The following is a 23,138-nucleotide window of genomic DNA, read 5'->3' as shown; positions in this document are numbered from 1 at the left end:
CAGGTAAACAAATCCGGAAAATCTATGCATTGTTATATGAACACAAGTCCAAATATTTTGACCAAGGTTCAGGAGATTTGATATTTTTACTGACGTACATGTACACTTGGGTGGGTATCAGGGACATCTGCTCTGCTCTGCTCTCATTTTAACCTCTTGACGTATCTTCTCCTCTCCAGCCCTCTCTCCTCCTCTCCTCTGGTACTATATTTTAATCTCCTTTCCAGTCATATCGTTTCCTCTCCCCTGCTCTCCAGTCATCTCTCTCTCCTTTCTGTTCCTCCTCTCTCCTCTTTTCTTTTGTCCAGTCATCTCTTCTCTGTTCTCTGCTCTCCATGTCTTTCTTCCTCTCCTCTGGTACTTCTCTTCTCCTCTCCAATCATCTATTCTCCTCTCCTTTCTTTTTAGTTATGTATTTAATTGTTTTATTAATTACCACCCCCTCACACGCATTGGGGGACTATTGTACTTTTCTTAATATTTTTTTTACTTAAAAATTTGGGTTTTTCTTTGTGATTCATATTTCTTTTAATCTATTATTATTATTATTATTATTATTATTATTAATATTAGAGGATTATCTTAAATTTAAATATCTAACATTCAGATGAGGTGAAATTAACATTCAGATGAGGTGATGTCATTATTTGATCTTAACTATCAATATTTACTCCTTTTCTCACCTCCATTTCACCTGATCTCCATGTCCCGTCATTATCCTCGTACTCTCTCTCTCTTTGTCTCTTTACTCTGATTGATTGAGAGTGGACAGGAAAGAAACATCATCACTAAACTAGTAACAAGAAAGAATATTTATACATATATGACGTTGTACTGGAGTCTGTATATTAGGATGAGACTAGTGTCATAGCATTATGTGACCTTCACTATCCATATTTGCTTCTCTGACCTGTCAGCATCTTCTTACTCTCCATCTTCCTCTTGCTCTGCTTTGAAAGAAACAGTTTGAACATATTAGCGGTAAACGACTGGTATTTTTTTGCCATGATGCTCAGGACTGAATTATTGATCATTTTTTATCTGACAGGTAATTATGATGTCTGGAAAGACTGACTCAACTCTTGTACATGTCACAGGAGGCCGGTATACTCATAATAGAGATCACTCCACTTCCCAGCCTCGCTCCAAATCCCCGGGTGCACCTGTCCTCACTAATGGTGTGTCTATTTAAAACCCACAGGTACACGAACACAGCGCTGCACTTTAGTGGACTATCCCGCAGCAAAGCTGGTGATCGTCGCTGCGCTGCCTTCGAGGCGTAGACTACCTTGTGTGATATATGTATTTCGTGCATCAGTTACCTTATTATCTATGACTAATAAAATGCACTTCCCCGCAACCCCGCCTCTCGCTTTCTCTGAAGCACCGCCGTCACAGTACAACTAGTTATATCATCTGACTAGTACTCACAGCTTAGTTTTATATTTTTCTAAGGTTGTCCAAAAAACTGCTGGATGTCATTGTCACCCTTCATCTTACTCATGACTTACTGCGACTGTAAGCTGACAAAAGCTGCTTTCACTTTTTCAAACTGTCACTAATAATGCTTTTATCATAAACAGGTACACCTACACAGGATAATATAAGAATATACAATAAATTAAAGATGCTACTCTCAACATGTTCACATGCATCACTACAGTGATTGACACAATACTGTGATTTCATGTGGGATTTCTAACAAATATGTCATGGAACGGTCTCCTCTCACTGTTACATGGTAAGGCCCGCCACGTGCAGTGGGAGTTAATTGTAATTTGTCTCGTTTGTAACCACACCCATGTATAGCACACACCTGCACCTGGTTTAGTCTTGTTATGTTGTCTGTATTTAAACCGCTGTAGGCGTCGGTCATTGCCTCTGTTCATCTTATCTTTGTTTGTGCTATTGTTCAGTGTCAATGTTAGTGTTCGACATTTACGTTATGCGAGAGCGCCACCATTGTGTGTTATAAACGTCTGTCACTGTAGAGGGAGTCTGTTCGTCCTTCTCGGTACCCTGCGGCACTCGGGCCGTTACAAAACAGAATGAAATACAAACAAAACCATTGACCGTTGTTGGATGCTGCGCGAAAGTGTGGCTAATTTAACTTTAAAGCTAACTTTAGTAAAGTCAGTAGTGATTGTTGCCTGATTTAGCATTTGCAAATTGGACATTTTTAATGAAAAATTTGCTTCCACTTCATCTAATTACTGACACTTTTTAGAAAAAAATATTATTTACTTCTACATTTACAGTTTCAGCACAAAATAATGTAATGACATTAATGTTAACTTTTCATGCAGGTCAGAGACGATTGCTAATCATTGCTAATAATTTGAACATTGACAGGACCTTAACGTTGCACAAAGTTAGTGAGTGGAATAAATGTATTTTTACCTCAGTTTTACCTCGGCATTTTGAGAATTTCTCAATATGCCCCAAATTTCTGGGTGGCCTGACCAATAAATATATAATTTAACAGTTTGAGCAACACCAATTATTTTTCTAGGTACCTTAGCAACATTGTTAAGACAATTCATATCCTGGACATTTAAGTTCCTGACACAATCAATCATAGAAAAAGTTCAAACAGATTAAATAAAGGACTTTTAAAAAGCCTCATAATCTGAACATGCTGATGTGTTGAGTTTATTTTCTAAAATTTGAGGTTTAATTGTGTGGAAGGCAGATGGGAAATACACAAAAAAAAGTCTTGCATGAGTTTTTAAACTTTCAAGACATCTGTAAAGCACGTTCAGTAGCATAATCTATCTTCCTGCTGGATCTATATGAAAATTGTACTGGATCTAAATGTTCCTCTAATACCAAAGATGTTAAGGCTACAGGATGGAAGTCATTCAACTCCTTTGGTGATTTACATTTGGTAGGGATTTTTCATTGCTCCAGAGACTATTTAAAATGTAATAAAATACATCCCTTAGTTGCTCTACCCAAGCATACAAAGGTTTACCTGAGATATTGCCTGATCCAGGCCTCCTATTTAAATAGCTTTTTTTGTTCAAAATCATTCTTTCTAAAACACACCGTTTACCTGAAGAGAGTGACACTCAAATCAAAGCAATTTAGTGCCTCAGCCAGTTCCCTATCACCATTACAACTATTAAGTCTAATGGGTATGTTGTCTTTCCCTTGTGCCCAGTCATGAATCTCATGCCTAATTTACATTTCTGCTAAACCGTTTTTATTTTTGTTTTACCTTTTGCTTTATGATTTGTACTATAACTTCTCTCTTTATATTCATTAAGATACTCTTTACTATTCTTTGTAACCCATGGCTTTGTGTTTGGATGTGGTTTCAATTCCTTCACAGGGACAACAACGTCTTCACGTCACGGGACGCTGCCCCTCCCCCAAATCACATGGTACGGCCTACCGCGTGCAGGGTGTTTCACTCTTGTTTATGTAGCCACGCCCTACGTGATGGCACACACCTGCAAGGGGTTCGGTGTTCTGTCCATTTAAAGCCCCCATTTGTGTGTACCTCGTTGTTGGTCATTGCTGATGTAGTGTGCTTATGTAGTGGTTAGTTTCAGTGTATGTTAGCCTTTGTCGATGTTTATGTAGTCCATATTAACGTTCACGTTGTGCAAAGTCGTTTGTGTGTTCACATTCTCCGTTTATGATGTGAGAGCCACCGTTGAATGTCATTAAATGTTTCACAAAACCGAGGAAGTCGGTGCGTCCTGCTCCGCACCATGCGGCACTCGGGCCAGCCTTTAAACACAAAATAAAATCTAACTAGATACAACATCAGTCAGCTCACTTATATCTGAACAAGAGTCAATAAAAACTGACCAGTTTGGCATTCAAAACAATGCTGCAAGCCCTTCACTGGATCATCAGTCCCAACTATAACCATTTTAGACTGCATTTTCTCCTTCTTTAAAAGCGGTCTGTATACTGGGACCAAGTGAATAGTCTGGTGGTCAGATGCACTTAATGGGGTGGTTTCTGGGTGCTTTATAGGTGTTTTTATAGACCCATAACAATGATTTTTATTTGCTCTAGTAGTTTTATTTTCTCTAGACATTTGGGGCACCAGAAGAGAGAGTCTGAAGTTGTGTTTGACTCTGTAGATCATATCAGCAGCACATTTAATATTGGCTTTTGGATGGATGTACACAAGTTATTTGAAGAAATTCACAGGGCAGATAAAATGGTCACACTGATGCAGATAAATGTTCACTGTCTGCAGTGCATATCCTCTCCCTAATGAGTACATTTTTGCACCAGCTTCGATTTATGTACAGACACTGCCACCTTGACATTTCCCCAGAGCACTTGCATCTCTGTCCAAACGTATAGGTGCCAAAGCCTATTGCCTTATCATAGTCAGTGTCCGTAGCCATAAACCAGGTTTCTGTAAAGGCCATAATACATGCGTTCCTATAATGTAATATATATTTGACATTCATTTGAAAATCATCTACTTTGCTTTCCAAATTCTGTGACTCAGTTCTTGCTTGTTTTATATCTCATCAGTAAATCCTGAGAATACTGGAATACTGAGAATATTTCCCTCCAGCCCCCAGAAAAATTGTATTAAAGTGTACAGAGTTTCCAGAGAAACAGAACATTTCAGTTAGGTTTCATACCCCACCGTAACACTGAGGCTGCCCTCATAAATGTAGTATATGATATTCCACCTGAATAATCTAGTAAAAAATAAATAAATTCTAAAACACAATACAATCATTACGATACAGCCCCTCCCCCTTGAAGTTTTCGTGTGTGTGTGTGTGTGTGTGTGTGTGTGTGTGTGTGTGTGTGTGTGCTTGCATGGTCACACCCTCTCGTATTTCTCACCTGATCCTTGTTCTGTGTCATTAACATGCACGTATATAAGTCTTTGGTCTAGTCGTGGATGTTATCGATGTTTAACCCCGATAGCCTGCGAGCTACATCGTCTTTGTTGTGTGTGCGGATAAACGTATGTCTGTTTTACTCAACTCGTCCCCGCATCCTGCTCTGCCTCCAAAACGTTACAGAAACATCCACTGCCGAAGGATGCCTGGGACAAAAGGCAAAAAGAGGAGGGGGAAGAAAGGACATAAACAACAGGGGAGAGTGTTGCAGGAGAATTTCTGGGGGGCCCTGAGTGTGGTCCAGGGTCAGACTCTGTGGACTCCTATTGTGGAGTCCTACGTTGGACTACCAGGACTGGTTTGGTGACGATTTGTACCCGGAGTTGGACTCAGCAGTATCGGGTCGCTCTGTCCTCCTGCCTCGCCGTTTGGTGTCGGTTTCGGGGCCGTAGCCCGATAGGCTGGCACGCCAGGAGTCACGCCATTGGGGAGGGGCTCTCTCACAATATAGCCCCCCTCCTCGAAGTCTTTGTTTGTGTGTGTGTATGTTTGTTTGTTTTTTTACATGGTGGGGGCTGCAACACGTTAGCACACTCATGTAGTGGGGACCGAAAACACTGTGGGGACCAGTTTGCTGGTCCTCATGATGTTTTCAGCCAAAATCCCTCAGTTGACTCATGAGACCAGGCTAATATGGGTGATGCAGGTATTTTGGGGGGACCCCAGGAAGTGCAAAAACAAGGTGTGCTTACACTCCATACTCACGATGCCACCGTAGATTTTTGGTAGTACTGCACCTTACACATTCTTTGTGGGCGTGGGGGGGGGGATGCGGACCATAAGCACTCTTTCACTATTGTGCACTTAACCTGTCACTGCTGAGCCAAGGTAACGCAAATAAAATGTTTTAAGTAGTTACTTTTAAACATGATAAAAAAAAAATAAAAAATGAATGACCTAATAAATAATTGCAAACAAGATATGAAAACACAATTTGCAGTTCATAGAACATACAATTATATCTAGTATATGTAATATGCACTGCTTTATAAGTTCAAAGATGAAATATAAGGTAATATAAATATAAAGTAATACGGCATTCATGAATTGATTCTGATCAGCTGATAACATATCAGCCTTATTAAATCTTTAACATTTTTACGTTTACAGTAAAATACATATAGATGTATATCTTTTTTTTTCATTTTCAGTGTATTAAAATATTCCAGTGTACTTATGATTTTGGCTAATGCTTCATTTTTGTGGATACTGAGGTAACTCTAAAATTGCAGCTGTAGGTTTCCCTGTTTGGGCTGTTTTCTTTATATTGAATGGAAAAAAGGGACACAGAAGAACAAAGACACAGTATAAGGTAAGCACCACTTTAAAACAATTCATTGCTTACATTTATACCTTTGCTCATAAAAATGAAGTTTTATGTTTGCCCTCAGTTTAGAGAGAGCGAGCGCTGCAGCTGTAGATTGTATATACTTCAGTTACGTGAAGCCTGTGCGTCTTTAAAGTTTGTAAAGTCGTTGTACCAAAATGACAATGCAACTCCGCATAGACCGTTGAATTAACTTTTAATTAATATCCTTGCGATAGAACATGTGAGCACACCAGTCATGTCTTACAAATACGTTATATCTATCTGGCCACAGGCAGACTCCTGCATGCTCATTGGTCCAGCCTGTAGCAGGACATTTTTTCAAATGCTCTACATCCCTTCCCTTTAGTACATGTACCTCCTGAAGAAGGCAGAACAATTGAGCTAGTTGCATAAGTAACCTATTACTCAAACCACTATGAACAAAATAAGATCGCACTCTTTTTTTTCCTTTTTTTTTTTTTTAACATCAAACTACGTCATTGCATGTATTTTGGGTCGGGTCTGCAGACACGACCCGAGTGAAATCTGTGCCTTTCTATCGTTCTGTTGGTCTGAGGGTTGCAGATTTCACGAAACTTTCTCTCTACGCACTCCGGGTCCTCTCTGGGCTCCGCCGGGGAAATTATCGCTCCGTCTGCTCCACGCGTGCGTACCTCATCTGCTTAGACAATGAGCGTTCACGTTCAATGGCCTCTGGTCCCCGAATGTTGAGAAGACTATAGGCCCTTGTCTTCGCAGGCTTGTCGAAGTGTGCCGCTACGATGAAAATATCGTATTCTCTTTCGAAAATTCGCCAGTTTTCGCCAACATTTTCATCAGAAATTAGGGGGTCAGGACTGCGAAATCCATCCGCCATTGTCAGATCAGGGTGGCACTAACTAGTTGGCTAGCAGGAGAAAAAACGGACGATCGTTCGGCGGCAGAAAAATCAGTCACAGGCGTAAAGTTCGTGCCGGATTGTGACACCATGTAAAGTCGTTGTACCAAAATGACGATGCAACTCCACATAGACCGTTGACTTAACTTTGAATTAACAACCTTGCGAGAGAACATGTGAGCACGCCCGTCATGTCTTACAAATACGTTATACCTGGCCACAGGCAGACTCCTGCATTTGATTGGTGCAGCTCGTAGCAGACAAAACAGGACATTTATTCAAATGCTCTACAAAGTTGATACAGTAATATACATGCACGTATTTATAGTTCATTTTAAATAGCTAAAATGGTGACTGTAGTTTTCTCTGTTTAATATTTCATTGAACAAAACGGAGTTGAAAGAACAAAGAAACTACTCTTCCCCTAATTCTCACGTAGCTTCGATTCTGTACATAGCTGTACATCTTGGAAAAAGCTTCGCTGTTGTACTCGAGAATTAAGTGCCTGTATAAGGTAGCTAAACATGAAAAACCATTAATATCTCGGTTATATCCCTTTGTTAGCTAAAATGAGATTTGTGTTAATCCTAAAAAAATAATCATTTTCAGGAAATGCTAACGCGTCAGCTAGTTTAACATGGTTAGTTCGATGCTAACGATCTGCAAGACCAAGTGTTTATAACGTGACGCTGTTTCAGTCATATCTAACTTCAAAGAGAGAGTGTGTGGAAACTGTTTGTTTTTGTATAATCAAAGTTTTAAGTGAATGTTTAATGTGTGTTTAATATAGAGAGATACATCTTTAAAGTTCAGCTTGGTCACTAGCTAGCTAGCATGCTGGGTTAACCTAAGATTAAAGGGGTTAAAGCCCAAGGTTTTGTAATGAGACGCTTAGTTTGGTTATATTTAGTTTATTCAAAGCATCTTGTTATGAACTCTTAGATGGTACATGTAACAGTGTGTGATATATATATTGTGTGTGTGTGTGTGTTTGTTTCTGTTTAAACTAACCACATATATTTCTGTGCAAAATAAAGTGAAGCTAAAGTGGCCGCTGCCGTTTTCCTTGTTCCTTGATGCACCCATGTCATTACCACAAGATAGAATAGCAAATTTTAAGAGTTCATTTACTACAAAACTAGAGTTCATTAACATCAAACCGGTTGGCCAACAGCAGCAACTGATGAGAAAAAAAAACAATGTGAGAGCTGTGAAGGAAACCCCAAAATCAAATCAGTGGCATCAACAACCTCCACTGGGCAGGACTTGAATCCTCCATTCAACAACATGGAGAGAGGAAAAATAGAGGCCTTGCCACTAGATGAAAACTGCTGATCAGAAGTAAGAATCAGGAATCCAGTCAGGAATTAACAAAGACAATTATAGATGAGTTGCAAACATTTTGGAGTTTTACAGACTGATGATATCAAGATTAATCTCTACCAAAGTAGAGGTCAGTAAGGCTGAAGTATGGGTTACAAAGGGATCTGCTCATGATCCAAAACACTCAAGCTAATCGATCAGCACAGTGGAGTTTCTGTAACTCATGATGGTAGCAGTAGAATGAATTCAGAGGTCACCAGAAACATTTTCTGCCAACTTGATAATGATAATGACCCAAAACATACTGCCAACACAATAGAGGGAAAAAAGTGGACAATTTTAGACTGGCCATGTCAGTCATGGGACCTTAGCCATGATTAACCTTAGGCACCTTTCACCTCCTGAACAGGAGACTTTGTAATGGGAAAAGCTTTATGGATAGTGTACAAGTTGTAGGCATTGCAAATGTAAAATGCAAACACAAACCATTCTAAAAAAAATCATGCCCTTTGTGCTAAAGGTGACCCTCACAATTCAAAAAACAAGCGTAAGGGTGTGTGTATGTGCGTGTGTGTTTGGATGGTCACATCCTGTGGTGTTTCTCACCTGATCCTTGTTCTGTGTCATTATCGTGCGCCTATAGGCGTCTCTTGTCTAGTCATGGATGTTGTCGATGTTTAACCCCGATAGCCTGTGAGCTACATCGTCTTTGTTGTGTGTGCTAATAAACGTATGGCTCTGTTTTACTCAACTCATCCCCGCATCCTGCTCTGCCTCCTCAACGTTACAACAATTTAATATCACAGTGATGCAGATGATGCACAGATATGCCTTCTTTTCTCTCTGGGTCATTCCAACCCATTAGACACATCGTTTATGTTTGGAGCAAATAAATAGTGCGGTGACATATAATGTCCTTTAGTTAAATAAAGACAGCACAAACTTGTCAGCAGAGAGGAGAATCTTAAAGTTGCATATCTTTATACAAATCTTGATTCTAGGAATCTAAAAACGAAAGATCTAGGCAGAAATCTTCTAGTAGACTCAGATCTCACCTTTACTAGCCACACCAAATCAGTCACCAAAACAGCTTTCTTTTCTCTTATTAATACAGGTAGAGCCAAAGGCTTAATGTCCCTACTGAGACCTAGAGAAACTAGTGTATGCCATGCTCTGACATTGGGGGAGACCAAATCTACACAGGGGGTAGCGAATTCACTAACTTATAAGTTGAAATTATTAGTAGTAGTTGTAGTATTAAGGGACTAATAAAGCATTAAAAAAAAAAAGTTATTTATAATTTGGGTCCTTTAAATAAGCACTCTTAAATTTGGTGCCAGACTAATATATAGAGGACCCTTGAAATTTCACATTTCAAAATATGCTCGGTATCACGGAATGCTCCCCTCCCACTGCTCATGTGCTACGACCCGCCATGTGCCATGGGAGTTCATCATGTTTGTAACCATGCCCATGTTTGCACACACCTGCACATGGTTCATTGGGTAATGTTATTGTATATTTAAACCTCTGTGGGAGTGTGCATCTTTGAGGGTCTTTGGTCAGTATGGCCTACCATGCACACTTGTATCTTGAAAAAGAATTGTATAAAATTAAGCGTTGCTTTTGCTTAATCCTTTTTAATCACTGCTTCTGGGTATTGGGTGTTGACATGGAGAGCTGTAATTAGGAACACATAATAGAAAAATTATTACTTCTAGCAAAGTTGCGAACATAAAGTTGTGTTTTTTATTGCTGTGAATATGAATGGGATGTCTAAGAGAACAAATTGTAATCTGTTTTAATAAGTACAGGGCTGAGGGCATTCTCAGTTAAACAATTAAACACAGGCTATGATGAACAATCATAAAATGTTATTTTATCATTAGAACTTCTACAAAATGTCAAAAAAGCTGACAGTTTTTTAAAAATTATTTTTTATTATTATTTTTTTTTTAATTATTGCTTGAGAGAGGTGACTTGTCATTCCTCTTCATTGTCTCGTCTCCTCATCTTGCTGAGGCTGCTCTCTGTCTCGGAGCTATGAGAGGAGCTTGAGGAATCTCTCTTCCTCTTCCTGGAGCTACTTTGCTCCATCTGGCTTCTGCAGCTCTGACCCACGGCAGGAGCAGCACTGGAGCTGTGAGCTGTGACCTCAACAGGTTCTCTTGGAGTGTTTCCAGGCCAGAAACTGTGCTGAGCTCGGTCATTTTGTGCCGTCACAGAGACATCGGGGTTAGGTGTCCTGGAGGCATCAGTAGATGGTGGCGTATTGTAAAACGGATAAAATCCAGGTGTGAAAGAATCACCTGCCATCTCAAAGCTGACGCTCCATGCGTCGGCCTTCCAAGTAGCTTTGGATAAAAGCATCAGGTAAACAAATCCGGAAATCTATGCATCGTTATATGAACACAAGTCCAAATATTTTTGACCAAGGTTCAGGAGATTGATATTTTTACTGACGTACATGTACACTTGGGTGGGTATCAGGGACATCTGCTCTGCTCTGCTCTCATTTTAACCTCTTGACGTATCTTCTCCTCTCCAGCCCTCTCTCCTCCTCTCCTCTGGTACTATATTTTAATCTCCTTTCCAGTCATATCGTTTCCTCTCCCCTGCTCTCCAGTCATCTCTCTCTCCTTTCTGTTCCTCCTCTCTCCTCTTTTCTTTTGTCCAGTCATCTCTTCTCTGTTCTCTGCTCTCCATGTCTTTCTTCCTCTCCTCTGGTACTTCTCTTCTCCTCTCCAATCATCTATTCTCCTTGGCTTTCTTTTTAGTTATGTATTTAATTGTTTTATTAATTACCACCCCCTCACACGTATCGGGGGACTACTTTATTAGTCTTAATGTTTTTTTTATTAAAAATTTGGGTTTTCTTTGTGATTCATGTTTCATTTTAATCTATTATTATTATTATTATTATTATTATTATTATTAATATTAGAGCATTATCTTAAATTTAAATATCTAACATTCAGATGAGGTGAAATTAACATTCAGATGAGGTGATGTCATTATTTGATCTTAACTATCAATATTTACTCCTTTTCTCACCTCCATTTCACCTGATCTCCATGTCCCGTCATTATCCTCGTACTCTCTCTCTCTTTGTCTCTTTACTGTACGTCCTGTACGTCCTCTCCTTGCCCTATGACACTTAGCTCGTTACACAACTAAGACGTAGAACTGTATTGTATGTGATTAAAGAAACATAAAGATATATTTTTATGTTTAATATATTTTTAGCAAAAAATGAGCTGGACCCTCAAAAAACAATTAAACACAGGCTATTATGAACAATCATAAAATGTTATTTTATCATTAGAACTTCTACAAAATGTCAAAAAAGCTGACAGTTTTTTAAAAATTATTTTTTATTATTATTTTATTTATTTTTTTTATTATTGCTTGAGAGAGGTGACTTGTCATTCCTCTTCATTGTCTCGTCTCCTCATCTTGCTGAGGCTGCTCTCTGTCTCGGAGCTGTGAGAGGAGCTTGAGGAATCTGTCTCTCTCTTCCTCTTCCTGGAGCTACTTTGCTCCGTCTGGCTACTGCAGCTCTGACCCACGGCAGGAGCAGCACTGGAGCTGTGAGCTGTGACCTCAACAGGATCTCTTGGAGTGTTTCCAGGCCAGGAACTGTGCTGAGCTCGGTCATTTTGTGCCGTCACAGAGACATCGGGGTTAGGTGTCCTGGAGGCATCAGTAGATGGTGGCGTATTGTAAAACGGATAAAATCCAGGTGTGAAAGAATCACCTGCCATCTCAAAGCTGACGCTCCATGCGTCGGCCTTCCAAGCCGTCATGGCAAGCAGAGGGTGGTCCCTGCCATATTCTGGCACCATGTAGTCAAAGGGCTGGGGAGACCTCAGGCGCCTCTGGGGCCACTTTGCTTTGGTGCTGCGAATGGCAGCAAGGAGCCTCATTTCTTTATCTTCTTCAATATCATTTGAGACACTGAAGCTGCTGCCTGTGCAGGTTGTGCTAGTTGATTGCCCCGATGGATTTACCTGTGAGTTTCTGTCTGTCCTTTGCCTTCGTAGATAGTCGTGGACAGGGTCTATGAGTTTGTGCAGGCTGTCCAGAACGGCATCGCTAATAAATGCTCTCTCTCCCTCAGTGGAAGATGCCGGAAGCCGAATGGTGAAATTGCTCTCAGGGCCAAAAATGTCCAACATTGTGCCCTGAGGATTCCAGTCATCATCATCCTCATCCTCATCATCCTCATCCTCATCATCATCGTCATCGTCAGGCTCAGACTCTTCATCCTGATCCTCCTCATCCTCTCTCAGAATGTCACCCTGATGCTGGGGGCTTTCTGAGAGAGGTGAGAGAGGTAGGTGACTTTCATCCTCTCCCTCACTATTGATGAAGATGGGGGGCTGAGGTCCAGTGGTTTCGACTGGTGCTGTCTCAGCAGGAGTCAGAGAAACACCCCACTGAACACATTCATGCAGATTGGATCTGCACACTGAGGAACGAAAAAAATTCATCAGGTACCCACTGTTGCAGGATTGCACTGCTTACTGCCTGGGTTTGAAATCATATGGGTCATGTGATCGGTTTTTTGCCAGAGGTATATGTAATTTTTTGCACATCTCACAAACATGGTACAAACATACTTCCATCGTGTTAAATGTTTTCTTCCAACTTAGGGTTTGATTTACAAAATACAATAAGTAAAATATTTTGCGTGTACATACCTTTGCAGTCGACTCGATGCAGGTTAATGACTGGGAACATTTTTAAGTCTAGAGTTTTGATTAAGTTACTTTTGCCTGAAAACATGACCTAGTAAAACTCGTTACTTTCGCTGTCCTGTGCAAGTTGTTCCAAATGAATTATTTGCAAATTCCATCAGTGTTCTAGAATAAGTATAGCATTTTGGAATTATGTCACAAAGGTCTCTATGGCAACATGCTTCTGATATATTATTTCAGATGTGAAAAAAATTCATTGTTTATTCACTTGCCATATTAGAGAGTTCTTAGCATACACACCTAGTGTAGCTATTAAAATAACCTCCTGTGAAGTAGAGTACTGTCACGGCACGGCCCCCTCGTCCCAGACGTCTCCCTGTGTGTGTGTCTGTGTGTGTTTGTGTACGGTTGTATGGCGACACCATTACTGTGTATCACATATGTTCCACGTTTTACGTCGTAACTGTGCATGTATAGCATGTGCTGTTTAGGCGTTGGTGTTTGTCGGCGTTTGAGCAGTGTGCTTAATTGTGCTGTTGAATATAGAGTTCGTTCGCTCGCTTGTGTTTAACATTTTTTCCTCTGTTACTTGTATGAAATAAACGTCTGTGTGTGCGTGACATGGCTCATTTGTGCATCCTGCCTCGCCTCCCACGTCAGAGGTACAGCAAGGCCGTCGCCATGAATTGAACTTTGGGGGGCACCAAATCTACCCCGGGGGCAGGGAATTCACTAACTCAAAAGATTAATGATAACAATTATTATTATTATTATTATTATTATGGAACTAAAAAAGAATAACGATAATCATATTCCTAGAGGGCAGTGGTAGCTTATTGGTTAACCTCTTGACGTATCTTCTCCTCTCCAGCCCTCTCTCCTCCTCTCCTCTGGTACTATATTTTAATCTCCTTTCCAGTCATATCGTTTCCTCTCCCCTGCTCTCCAGTCATCTCTCTCTCCTTTCTGTTCCTCCTCTCTCCTCTTTTCTTTTGTCCAGTCATCTCTTCTCTGTTCTCTGCTCTCCATGTCTTTCTTCCTCTCCTCTGGTACTTCTCTTCTCCTCTCCAATCATCTATTCTCCTTGGCTTTCTTTTTAGTTATGTATTTAATTGTTTTATTAATTACCACCCCCTCACACGTATCGGGGGACTACTTTATTAGTCTTAATGTTTTTTTTATTAAAAATTTGGGTTTTCTTTGTGATTCATGTTTCATTTTAATCTATTATTATTATTATTATTATTACTATTATTATTAGAGGATTATCTTAAATTTAAATATCTTAAATTAACATTCAGATGAGGTGATGTCATTATTTGATCTTAACTATCAATATTTACTCCTTTTCTCACCTCCATTTCACCTGATCTCCATGTCCCGTCATTATCCTCGTACTCTCTCTCTCTTTGTCTCTTTACTCTGATTGATTGAGAGTGGACAAGAAAGAAACATCATCACTAAACTAGTGACAAGAAAGAATATTTATACATATATGATGGCGTTCTTGAGTCTGTATATTAGGATGAGACTAGTGTAATAGCATTATGTGACCTTCACTATCCATATTTGCTTCTTTGACCTGTCAGCATCTTCATACGCTCCAGCTCCCTCTCGCTCTGCTTTGAAAGAACCAGTGTGAACATATTTTCAGTTAACAACTGGAATGAATTATTGACAATTTTGTATCTGACAAAATGTATTTGTATTTAATGTATTTGTATTACTGTGACTCTAAGATGACAAAAGCTGATTAATAAAAAACTTTTCACTTTTTCACAAACTGACACTAATAATGTCATTATCATAAGCAGGTACACCTACACAGGATATTATATGAATACATTAAAGCTGCTACTCTCAACATGTTCACATGCATCACAACAATGATTTACACATTACTGAGATTTTATGTGGGATTGCTAACAAATATAATGAAATACAAACATAAAACATGAACATTAGTTGAATATGCCCATCACCATTGTTGGATGCTGCGTGATGTCACGGAACACGCCCCTCTCACTGTCACATGGTACGGCCCACCGCGTGCAGTGGGAGTTAATACTTTGTCTCGTTTGTAACCACACCCATGTTTAGCACACACCTGCACCTGATTTAGTCTTGTTACGTTGTCATTGCCTCTGTTCATCTTATCTTTGTTTGTGCCATTGTTCAGTGTCAACGTTAGTGTTCGACATTTACGTTATGTGAGAGTGCCACCGTTGTATGTTAATAAACGTTGGTCGCTGTAGAGGGAGTCTGTGCGTTCTGCTCCGTGCCCTGTGGCACTCGAGCCTTTACACATGAATGTGTGGCTAATTAACTTTAAATGTAACTTCAGTGAAGTCAGTGGTGATTGTTGATTGATTTAGCATTTGCAAATTGGACAATTTTTACCAAAAATGTTGGCTTCCACTCCATGTAATTACTGGCACTTTTTACTAAAATATTATTTATTTCTACATTTACAGTTTAAGCACAAAATGATGTGATTACATCAATGTTACCTTTTCATGCAGGTCAGAGATGATAGCTAATCAGCAGTGCTGATATGGTGGTATGGTGTTACAATAATAAATTGAATATTGACAGCTCCTAACATTGCACAAAGCTAGTGAGTGGAATAAATGTAACCACAACATTCAACAACATCCAAAGATATTGTAGATATTATTCACAATACAACTCATATACATCCGAGAGACTAATATTAAAAAAAAAACAAAAAAAAAAAAAAACAACCTATTTAGGCACTATAAAAACAATGACCCATAGCAAATATCATACATGTAATAGTTTTATAAGCTTGAGTATGAAAGTTCTTCCATCTGTTACTTTTGCCTTGGGAGCCTAAACCTGCATTCAGAAGGTAGAAGCTGAAAGTTAAAGTTGAATGGATGATCTGGAAAGCTCAGTATCAGTCATATTTTCTGGGTGGCCTGACCAATAAATGTATCATTTAACAGTTTGAGCAACACCAATTATCTTTCTATGTACCTTAGCAACATTGTTAAGACAATTCATATCCTGGACATTTAAGTTCCTGACACAATCAATCATAGAAAAAGTTCAAACAGATTAAATAAAGGAGTTTTAAAAAGCCTCATAATCATTCTATCCATGCTGAACATGTTTAACATCCCTTAAAACATAATCTCTGCTGTCCTTTTTCACAAATTACCTTAAAGGAAAGTTTCTCATCAATGACTCTCCCCAGGTATTTATAACAATTGACAAAATCAATTGCCATTCCATTAATCAATAAAGCAGCTGGGAAACTTTTATGGTAATCAATAGTCATGTATTTTGTTTTTGTAATGTTTAATTTCAAATTCATATCTATACACCACTGCACAAATTCCTCAATCACTTGGCCATGCTCAATCTCCTCCTTCTGCAGCAGACTAACAATGACTGTATCATCTGTAAATTTAAGGATATGTCTATTTTGATATTGGCTTACACAATCAGTTAGTGTAAAGAATATGCCTCAGCAGAGAAAAAACACAACCCTGTGGTGAACCAGAGGAATAGAAGAGAGTTTGAAATACAAGACCATTCACCTTAATCTGTTGTGGTCTACATGTTAAAAAATCCATAATCCAATCTGCAAGGTTGAAACCAACATTAAATTGTGTTGAGTTTATTTTCTAAAATTTGAGGTTTAATTGTGTTGAAGGCAGATGGGAAAGCCACAAACAAAAGTCTTGCACGAGTTTTTAAACCTTCAAGATGTCTGTAAAGAAAGTTCAGTAGCATAATCTATCTCCTTGCTGGATCTTTATGCAAATTGTACTGGATCTAAATGTTCCTCTACTAGATCTAATCGTCCATTTTTAATGATTTTCTCAAATACCTTCATTACCAAAGATGTTAAAGCTACAGGATGGAAGTCATTCAACTCCTTTGGTGATTTACATTTGGTAGGGATTTTACATTGCTCCAGAGACTATTTAAAATCTAATAGAATACATCACTTAGTTGCTCTGCACAAGCATTCAAAGGTTTACCTGAGATATTGTCTGATCCAGGACTCCTATTTAAATAGCTTTTTTTTTTGTTGTTCAAGATCATTCTTTCTAAAACACACTGTTTACCTGTAGAGAGTGAGACTGTTCAAATCTCATATAAAAGCAATTTAGTGCCTTAGCCGGTTATCTATCACCATAACAACTATTAAGTCTGTTGTCTTTCCCTTGTACCCAGTCATGAATCAAATGCCTTTTTTACATCATTGCTGTTAAACTGATTTAAAATTTTATTTTTAGGTGTTACCTTTTGCTTTTTGATTTCTACTATAACTTCTCTCTTTATATGCTGTTTCTCTATTTCTGTACCATTAAGAGACATTTTGTATTTCTTAATTAACAGCACTTTCATTTTCTTTGTAACCCATGCCGTTCTGTTTGGATTGACTTTCAATTCCTTCATTGACAACACCACCTTCGCAATGTCACCCCCCCCCCCCCCCCCCAGTGTGGACTGCAACTGGTCTCTGCATCCACTTCTGAGGTGGAGGGGAACACCCCCAGGAATTTCTAGGGATCAGGGCCTGAGGCCTTTGAGCCTTGGAGGCAAACCGCCTCTGGGGGTGCTTCTAGAGCGGCTGGGAAAAGGAGGACTGTTCGGGGGAGGAGCACGGCCAGAACCGGGGCGCACATATTCCCCTGCATGTCCGTCGAGGTCGGGGACATGTTTACAGTGCCTGCGCTGAAAGCAGGCGCTGCAGCACAGCACCCGAAGTGATTATGTGAAGGCACTTCTGTTTGTGTAAATGTGTGCCTTTTTACGAAAGGCACACCGAACTTCACTGACGGGGGAAGGAATTCTGCCATCCTCCCTCCGTTTAAGAGGTCTCCCGGGCTTAAAAGCCATTTAGTGCCTCAGCTAGTTCCCTATCGCCATTAGAACTGTTAAGTCTAATGGGTCTGTTGTCTTTCCCTTGTACCCAGAATCTCATACTCTTATATTCTCCCTTTTTTCCCCAGCAGCACAGACTACTGAAATGGCCTCCTCACTGGACTCCCCCAAAAGACCATTCAAGTGCTACAATCTATTCAGAATGCTGCTGAGAGAGTTTAAACCAGAACAAAGAGAACTGATATTCCTTTGTATTTTACTTTTGTACACTTTTTGATCCAGTTTAAATCCAGGAGGTCTCTTAGATCCGTGAACACCAGGCATCTTGTCGAACGTATAACTCAAACCAAATATGGTGAAGCAGCATTCAAGTCTTATGTTATACAGCTCCCAGTCAAACTGAGATATGCCCCAAATGTAGCAGTTTTTAAATGCAGGTTTAAAGTATTTCTATTTTCTTGTGCTTGTAGTTGAGCTCATGAGCGACATCTGTCAGTACTTTTTAAATTTATTTTATTATTGCAATTTAGTTTTTTAATGTGATTTCCTATTTCATTTATTTTTATTGTTCCATTATTTATTTTTTCACATTGATATTTAAATGAAATGTGCTTTGGTTTTTCAGTATTTTGTTAATTGTGAATATTATATATACATACATTTTATATAACATTTGTTATTTTATTTAACAAAAAAAAACCCTCCTGAGGTGTTGGATCTCAGGATTATAATAATAATATTATTATAATTTCATTCTACTATGTTTGTGTAAAGTACTTTGAATTACCACTGTGTATGAAATGTGCTATACATATAAGCTTGCCATTTCATGCCTTGCCTAAAAATGATTTGCAAATACAAAAAAATACTTTAAAATATATTTTTCATGATGGGCTTTATATATACAGTGTGTTATACACATCATGTGGGGGTCACATTTCTGAAATGTTACAGGTATCATATTTACTATTCTCTGTTGGGAGAAAAGACAAATCAGAGCCAAATAGAAGCATTTTTTGCAGGATTTCTCATCTTTTCTGTGTGTTTGGAGGGGTACCTTTCGGGAGTGTCCCAGGCCATAGAAGATGCAACAGAAAGAAAGCATGCTAGTTATTATGTAACATGTGGTCATGAGATGAAGCATGTGCCCATTGTTTGTGTAGTTATTAGGCAAGATGTGACAATGAAAGTCTTTTGGGTTCACTTTGCTCAAGAAATGCCTACATTTATCTTTGCAAACGTATTCCAGTTATTCAATATGTCATGACACATTTAACTAGTGCTATATAAAGAAGTATTTCCTAATCTTTGTCAAAAAGTTTTGATGCTGCCAGCTTGCCATCATATTTGGGACCCTTTCCATCAAAATCCTCAGGCAGGATTTCGGCTTCAAACTCGTTGTAGAAGCCACTCAGGTCATCTCCATGGACAAAGACCTTCATGCATGTAAAAACAGGTAAAAGCCTTGGTCAGACTTAAGAGCCTTTTCCTACAGCAAGTCTAACATCATATTAACATGTACCCAAAGATGTTTAAAAAAAAAAAAAAAACATCCGGAGTGTGTGACCTCACCCTCTCCAGGAGTTTGCTCTTCATGAAGGGCTTGACTACATTGTATGTGGTAGTGAAATACCACGGCTGGTGAATAAAGTGCACGGCTTTGAAGCGAGCAGGGAAAGAATCCTAACCCAGATGAAAAGAATAGCACGAGGAGAAGTGATTTTAATGATTCTAAATTTCCCTTGAAAATACAAGTCTCCTCTCATCACAGACATGGTGTGACTGTGAAAGGGTTTTACGGTGATGTAAAGTATACTTGGATGTTGTGTAAACATGGCACATTCTGAACATTACCTGCAACATGTCCACCATCTTCTTCAGTTCCGCTGGCTTGATGTTGGAGGCCTGCTGAATGGTAAAGCCCTTGAAATTTTCAATGATACAGAAGCCATTGATCTGAGTCTCCTCGTTCTCCAGCAGCTTCTCCAGAATCACACAGTATGCCCTGAGAATCTACAACAAGAGCCATATTCTGTCCTTTTATATCTGTCTATTCTGTGACTTTACAAAAAAATAATTACGTGTTTTTAGTTGGCACGAATACTTTTCAAAGAAAAAGCAATGAAAAACAAAAGACAAAAACAAAAGAAGCAATTAACACAAAACTATTCCAGTCTGATAATTTCCATACATCACTCAACAATAAAATTGCATTGCTTCCTAGACCAGACATCGTCTTCCATTCTGTGGCACATTTCTCACCTCATCGAAGGTGATCTCATCATAGTCCCAGTTCTCAATGTTGAAGAGCAGCACCACGCGGCCATATTTGTCTCTGCTCTGGAGAACCCCTGGGTAGCCAGCTTCAATGGTGCTACGTACTGCCTCAGGGGTCAGGTTCTCAAATAGCTCAGGGTAATCTCGCCTGAAGCGCACATAGCCTGAAGCAAAGGAGCAATTCCTATCACTACTGCATTTCATGGGATACAAAATAGTTGTACTCCACCATTACCAGCTCAGGAACTGTCTATCACGGCTGAGCATATGGCAGTGACCCTTACATTGGTTGTGATAAAGCCATAAACCCCTGCTCACCTTTCATGAGTTCAAAGGACCTGTGCACATCGTATTTTCTTGCCCGAATAAACCGCAGGAGTAGAGCATCAGATTTGGCACCAAGAGTGTCCTGCACCATCTTGGCCAGGACATCTCCACTGTCCGCCTTCTCCTTGATTATGCTCTTCAGCTCCTTTAATACTGAGACCTTTCTCTCCTCTGTCTCATTCAGCTCATCTTTAGCCTACAACAACCAATGGGTAGCACACCACTGCTAAAATAGACATGCCCAATTTGGTGTGTTATGAAACAATTGCAGTGGCCACAGTAAAAACCCTCCTTTAACTATTCAAATTGTCATGCTTCACATAAACACTGGTAGCAGTGTGTTAAAAAAAAGTAGATGACAGATGTAATACTTCTTAAAGTAATAATGTATAATAGTTCATACTGATTGTGAAAGCAATTTCTGCAAAATGAGTGAAAGCACAGATTATGGTCTCGGTATGTGGCAGTAAATCAGTGAGTGGGCAAGTTTTATTGGGGTTGTGAACACACCTTTTGTATGGTGTGTTCAGGCAGCTGGGCACAGGCTCCGAACACTGGCCCATGGTCTTTAATTGTGAGATGCTCCAGCTTGGCCCTGAGGGCCTGCTCCTCCTCCGACACCATACGAAACATTCCACTCTGTGGGCAGACAATGGCATCAAAACAACCCTGAAAGCACCCTAATCCAGTATGCCCAGTTCTCACGAGGGCAGGTCAATCAATAAGGGCTAGTGTGAGGAAATGCTAAGCTTCCTCACATGAACTGGGCAAAGCCTGTTAGAACAAAAAAGAAAACCTTTGTCTGAGATCAGAGCTTAGCAACTAATGCTGGAAGCCCCTGTAATGAGAACGGGCTTGTTCATTAAATATTTGCTGACTATACCTTGCATGGAAGAGGAGGTTCAATGTTATTAAATATTGTCGCTTCAGGAAGAGCAGCACCAAGTTACTAAGTAACTGCTTTTTTTGCAATGAGAAAAAAGCAACTCAAGAAGTGAGGAGTCCTAATGCCAAACAATCTCATCCATATTTATGGGTCATCATGATAATAAGAATATCAAAAATATATATGAAAAACTAAAAATATTTGAAAAATAAAAGCTACTCTGAGAAAATAAATGTGAACCCCTGTTTAAAGCATGCATAAGCATAAAAATTATGAATAGCATAGTAGAATATTCAAATACATATTTAAATATTTAAAGTTATCAAAACCTTAAGAATTATGTACTTACGATGACAGCCATTATTTCAGTTGTTCAGCATAATCTTGTGAAAGATGGAAACAGAGAGATTATATTGCAAACAGCATGCTTTAGCTTTAGGAAAGTACAGTGAGAAAATATATTCTTTACATAGATGGTTTCCAGTAGGCAATTAAGCTTTTTCAAACAAGACCTTTTTAGAAGATCATTTTCATATTTCTGTTAATTATAATTTATTTTGAATAAATGTTTTTTGTGTATGTGTGTATCTACAGGCAGATTTACATTCCTCGCTCAAGACACAGCCCTCATGTAAATTCTCCTTTCTTATCACAATGGCTGATGTGTCTCAGAAAGAAACATATAATTGGAATCAGTTATTAAGCTCAAATACAGGCTTAACAAAACTCCAAGAAACCTGCTTCTTATTCAAGCAATACAAAATATACCCATTGTGGTGAAGCTACAAAATCCAAGACAGATACCTGTGACCAATCTAGCCACACATCAAATGGAAAGCAAATAATTTCTAAAAACAAATGCACACCTTGTATACGCTCTTCTTAGCACCTAACCCCTACACCCTGTATAGAGGAGATATTAGGAGGAAAAATGTAGCACATGTTTATTCTAGTCCAACATAACTTACCCAGCCACAGAGGTGAGCAACTGAGGAAACTGTCACATAAGCTCTGGTGAGGAAAGGATTTGCAGACTGTGACCATTTGTAGTAGGCACTCCTCTCTCTTTCTTACCACCGTCACAGAGGATTATGCAGGGCAGATTTTCTGATAATCAGAACAAAATTAACAGGCGGAAAGAGGAAGGAGGATATTCATAGTCTTCAACAAATACCTGGAAGTCAAAGATCCAAATATTTAAGATTCTTTTGTCCCTGTGTCCAAATTCTTCTGGGAAGTGTGATCTGAAAAACCGAAAAGCTGGTTTCAGTTCATCACAAAGAGCAATCAATATGATTACTAATATAGGAGGTTGTTCATAGGGGCATGCTCTAAAGGTGTAAAGCTAAATGAGTCTTTATGTGTTAATATTAAATCAACTCAACCAACTCCTGACATTAACCTAACATTTCCTATATATTGCCATATACATAAAAAGACCATACATCTTCCAGCTCACTATTGCTCAACAATAGGGGTAGGAATAACTAACCACTTACTAATATGCTTTATTAAGAGTCCAGGATGAAAAGCTATAATTCTTTGCTGCTGACAGCATGAACTGAGTCCCAAAAGTTTCAGATATCATGTTTAGGTAAATACATATGCATATGACCAAAAATTGATACAAGTATCCCAACTACCTCATAAAACTTAAGAAACTGGA

The 23,138-nt window shown here is 39.1% G+C and overlaps 1 protein-coding gene across 1 annotated transcript; it reads right to left on the bottom strand.

The window, feature by feature from the left end:
• Positions 1 to 19,283: 19,283 nt before the first annotated feature.
• On the bottom strand, positions 19,284 to 21,833 carry rlbp1b (retinaldehyde binding protein 1b). The gene is made up of 7 exons (XM_027022721.2): positions 21,822 to 21,833; positions 21,097 to 21,225; positions 20,578 to 20,782; positions 20,245 to 20,423; positions 19,837 to 19,995; positions 19,555 to 19,665; positions 19,284 to 19,418 (listed from the first exon to the last, which is right to left on the bottom strand). The coding sequence occupies exons 1-7, from the start codon at positions 21,831 to 21,833 to the stop codon at positions 19,284 to 19,286; spliced, it is 930 nt and encodes a 309-aa protein (XP_026878522.2).
• Between the last annotated feature and the right edge of the window lie 1,305 nt (positions 21,834 to 23,138).

The sequence above is a fragment of the Electrophorus electricus genome, chromosome 12 (assembly GCF_013358815.1).
Source record: "Electrophorus electricus isolate fEleEle1 chromosome 12, fEleEle1.pri, whole genome shotgun sequence".
NCBI lineage: Eukaryota > Metazoa > Chordata > Actinopteri > Gymnotiformes > Gymnotidae > Electrophorus > Electrophorus electricus.
The sequence above is the reverse complement of the archived record's forward strand: the minus strand, read 5'-3'. Positions and strand labels throughout refer to the sequence as shown.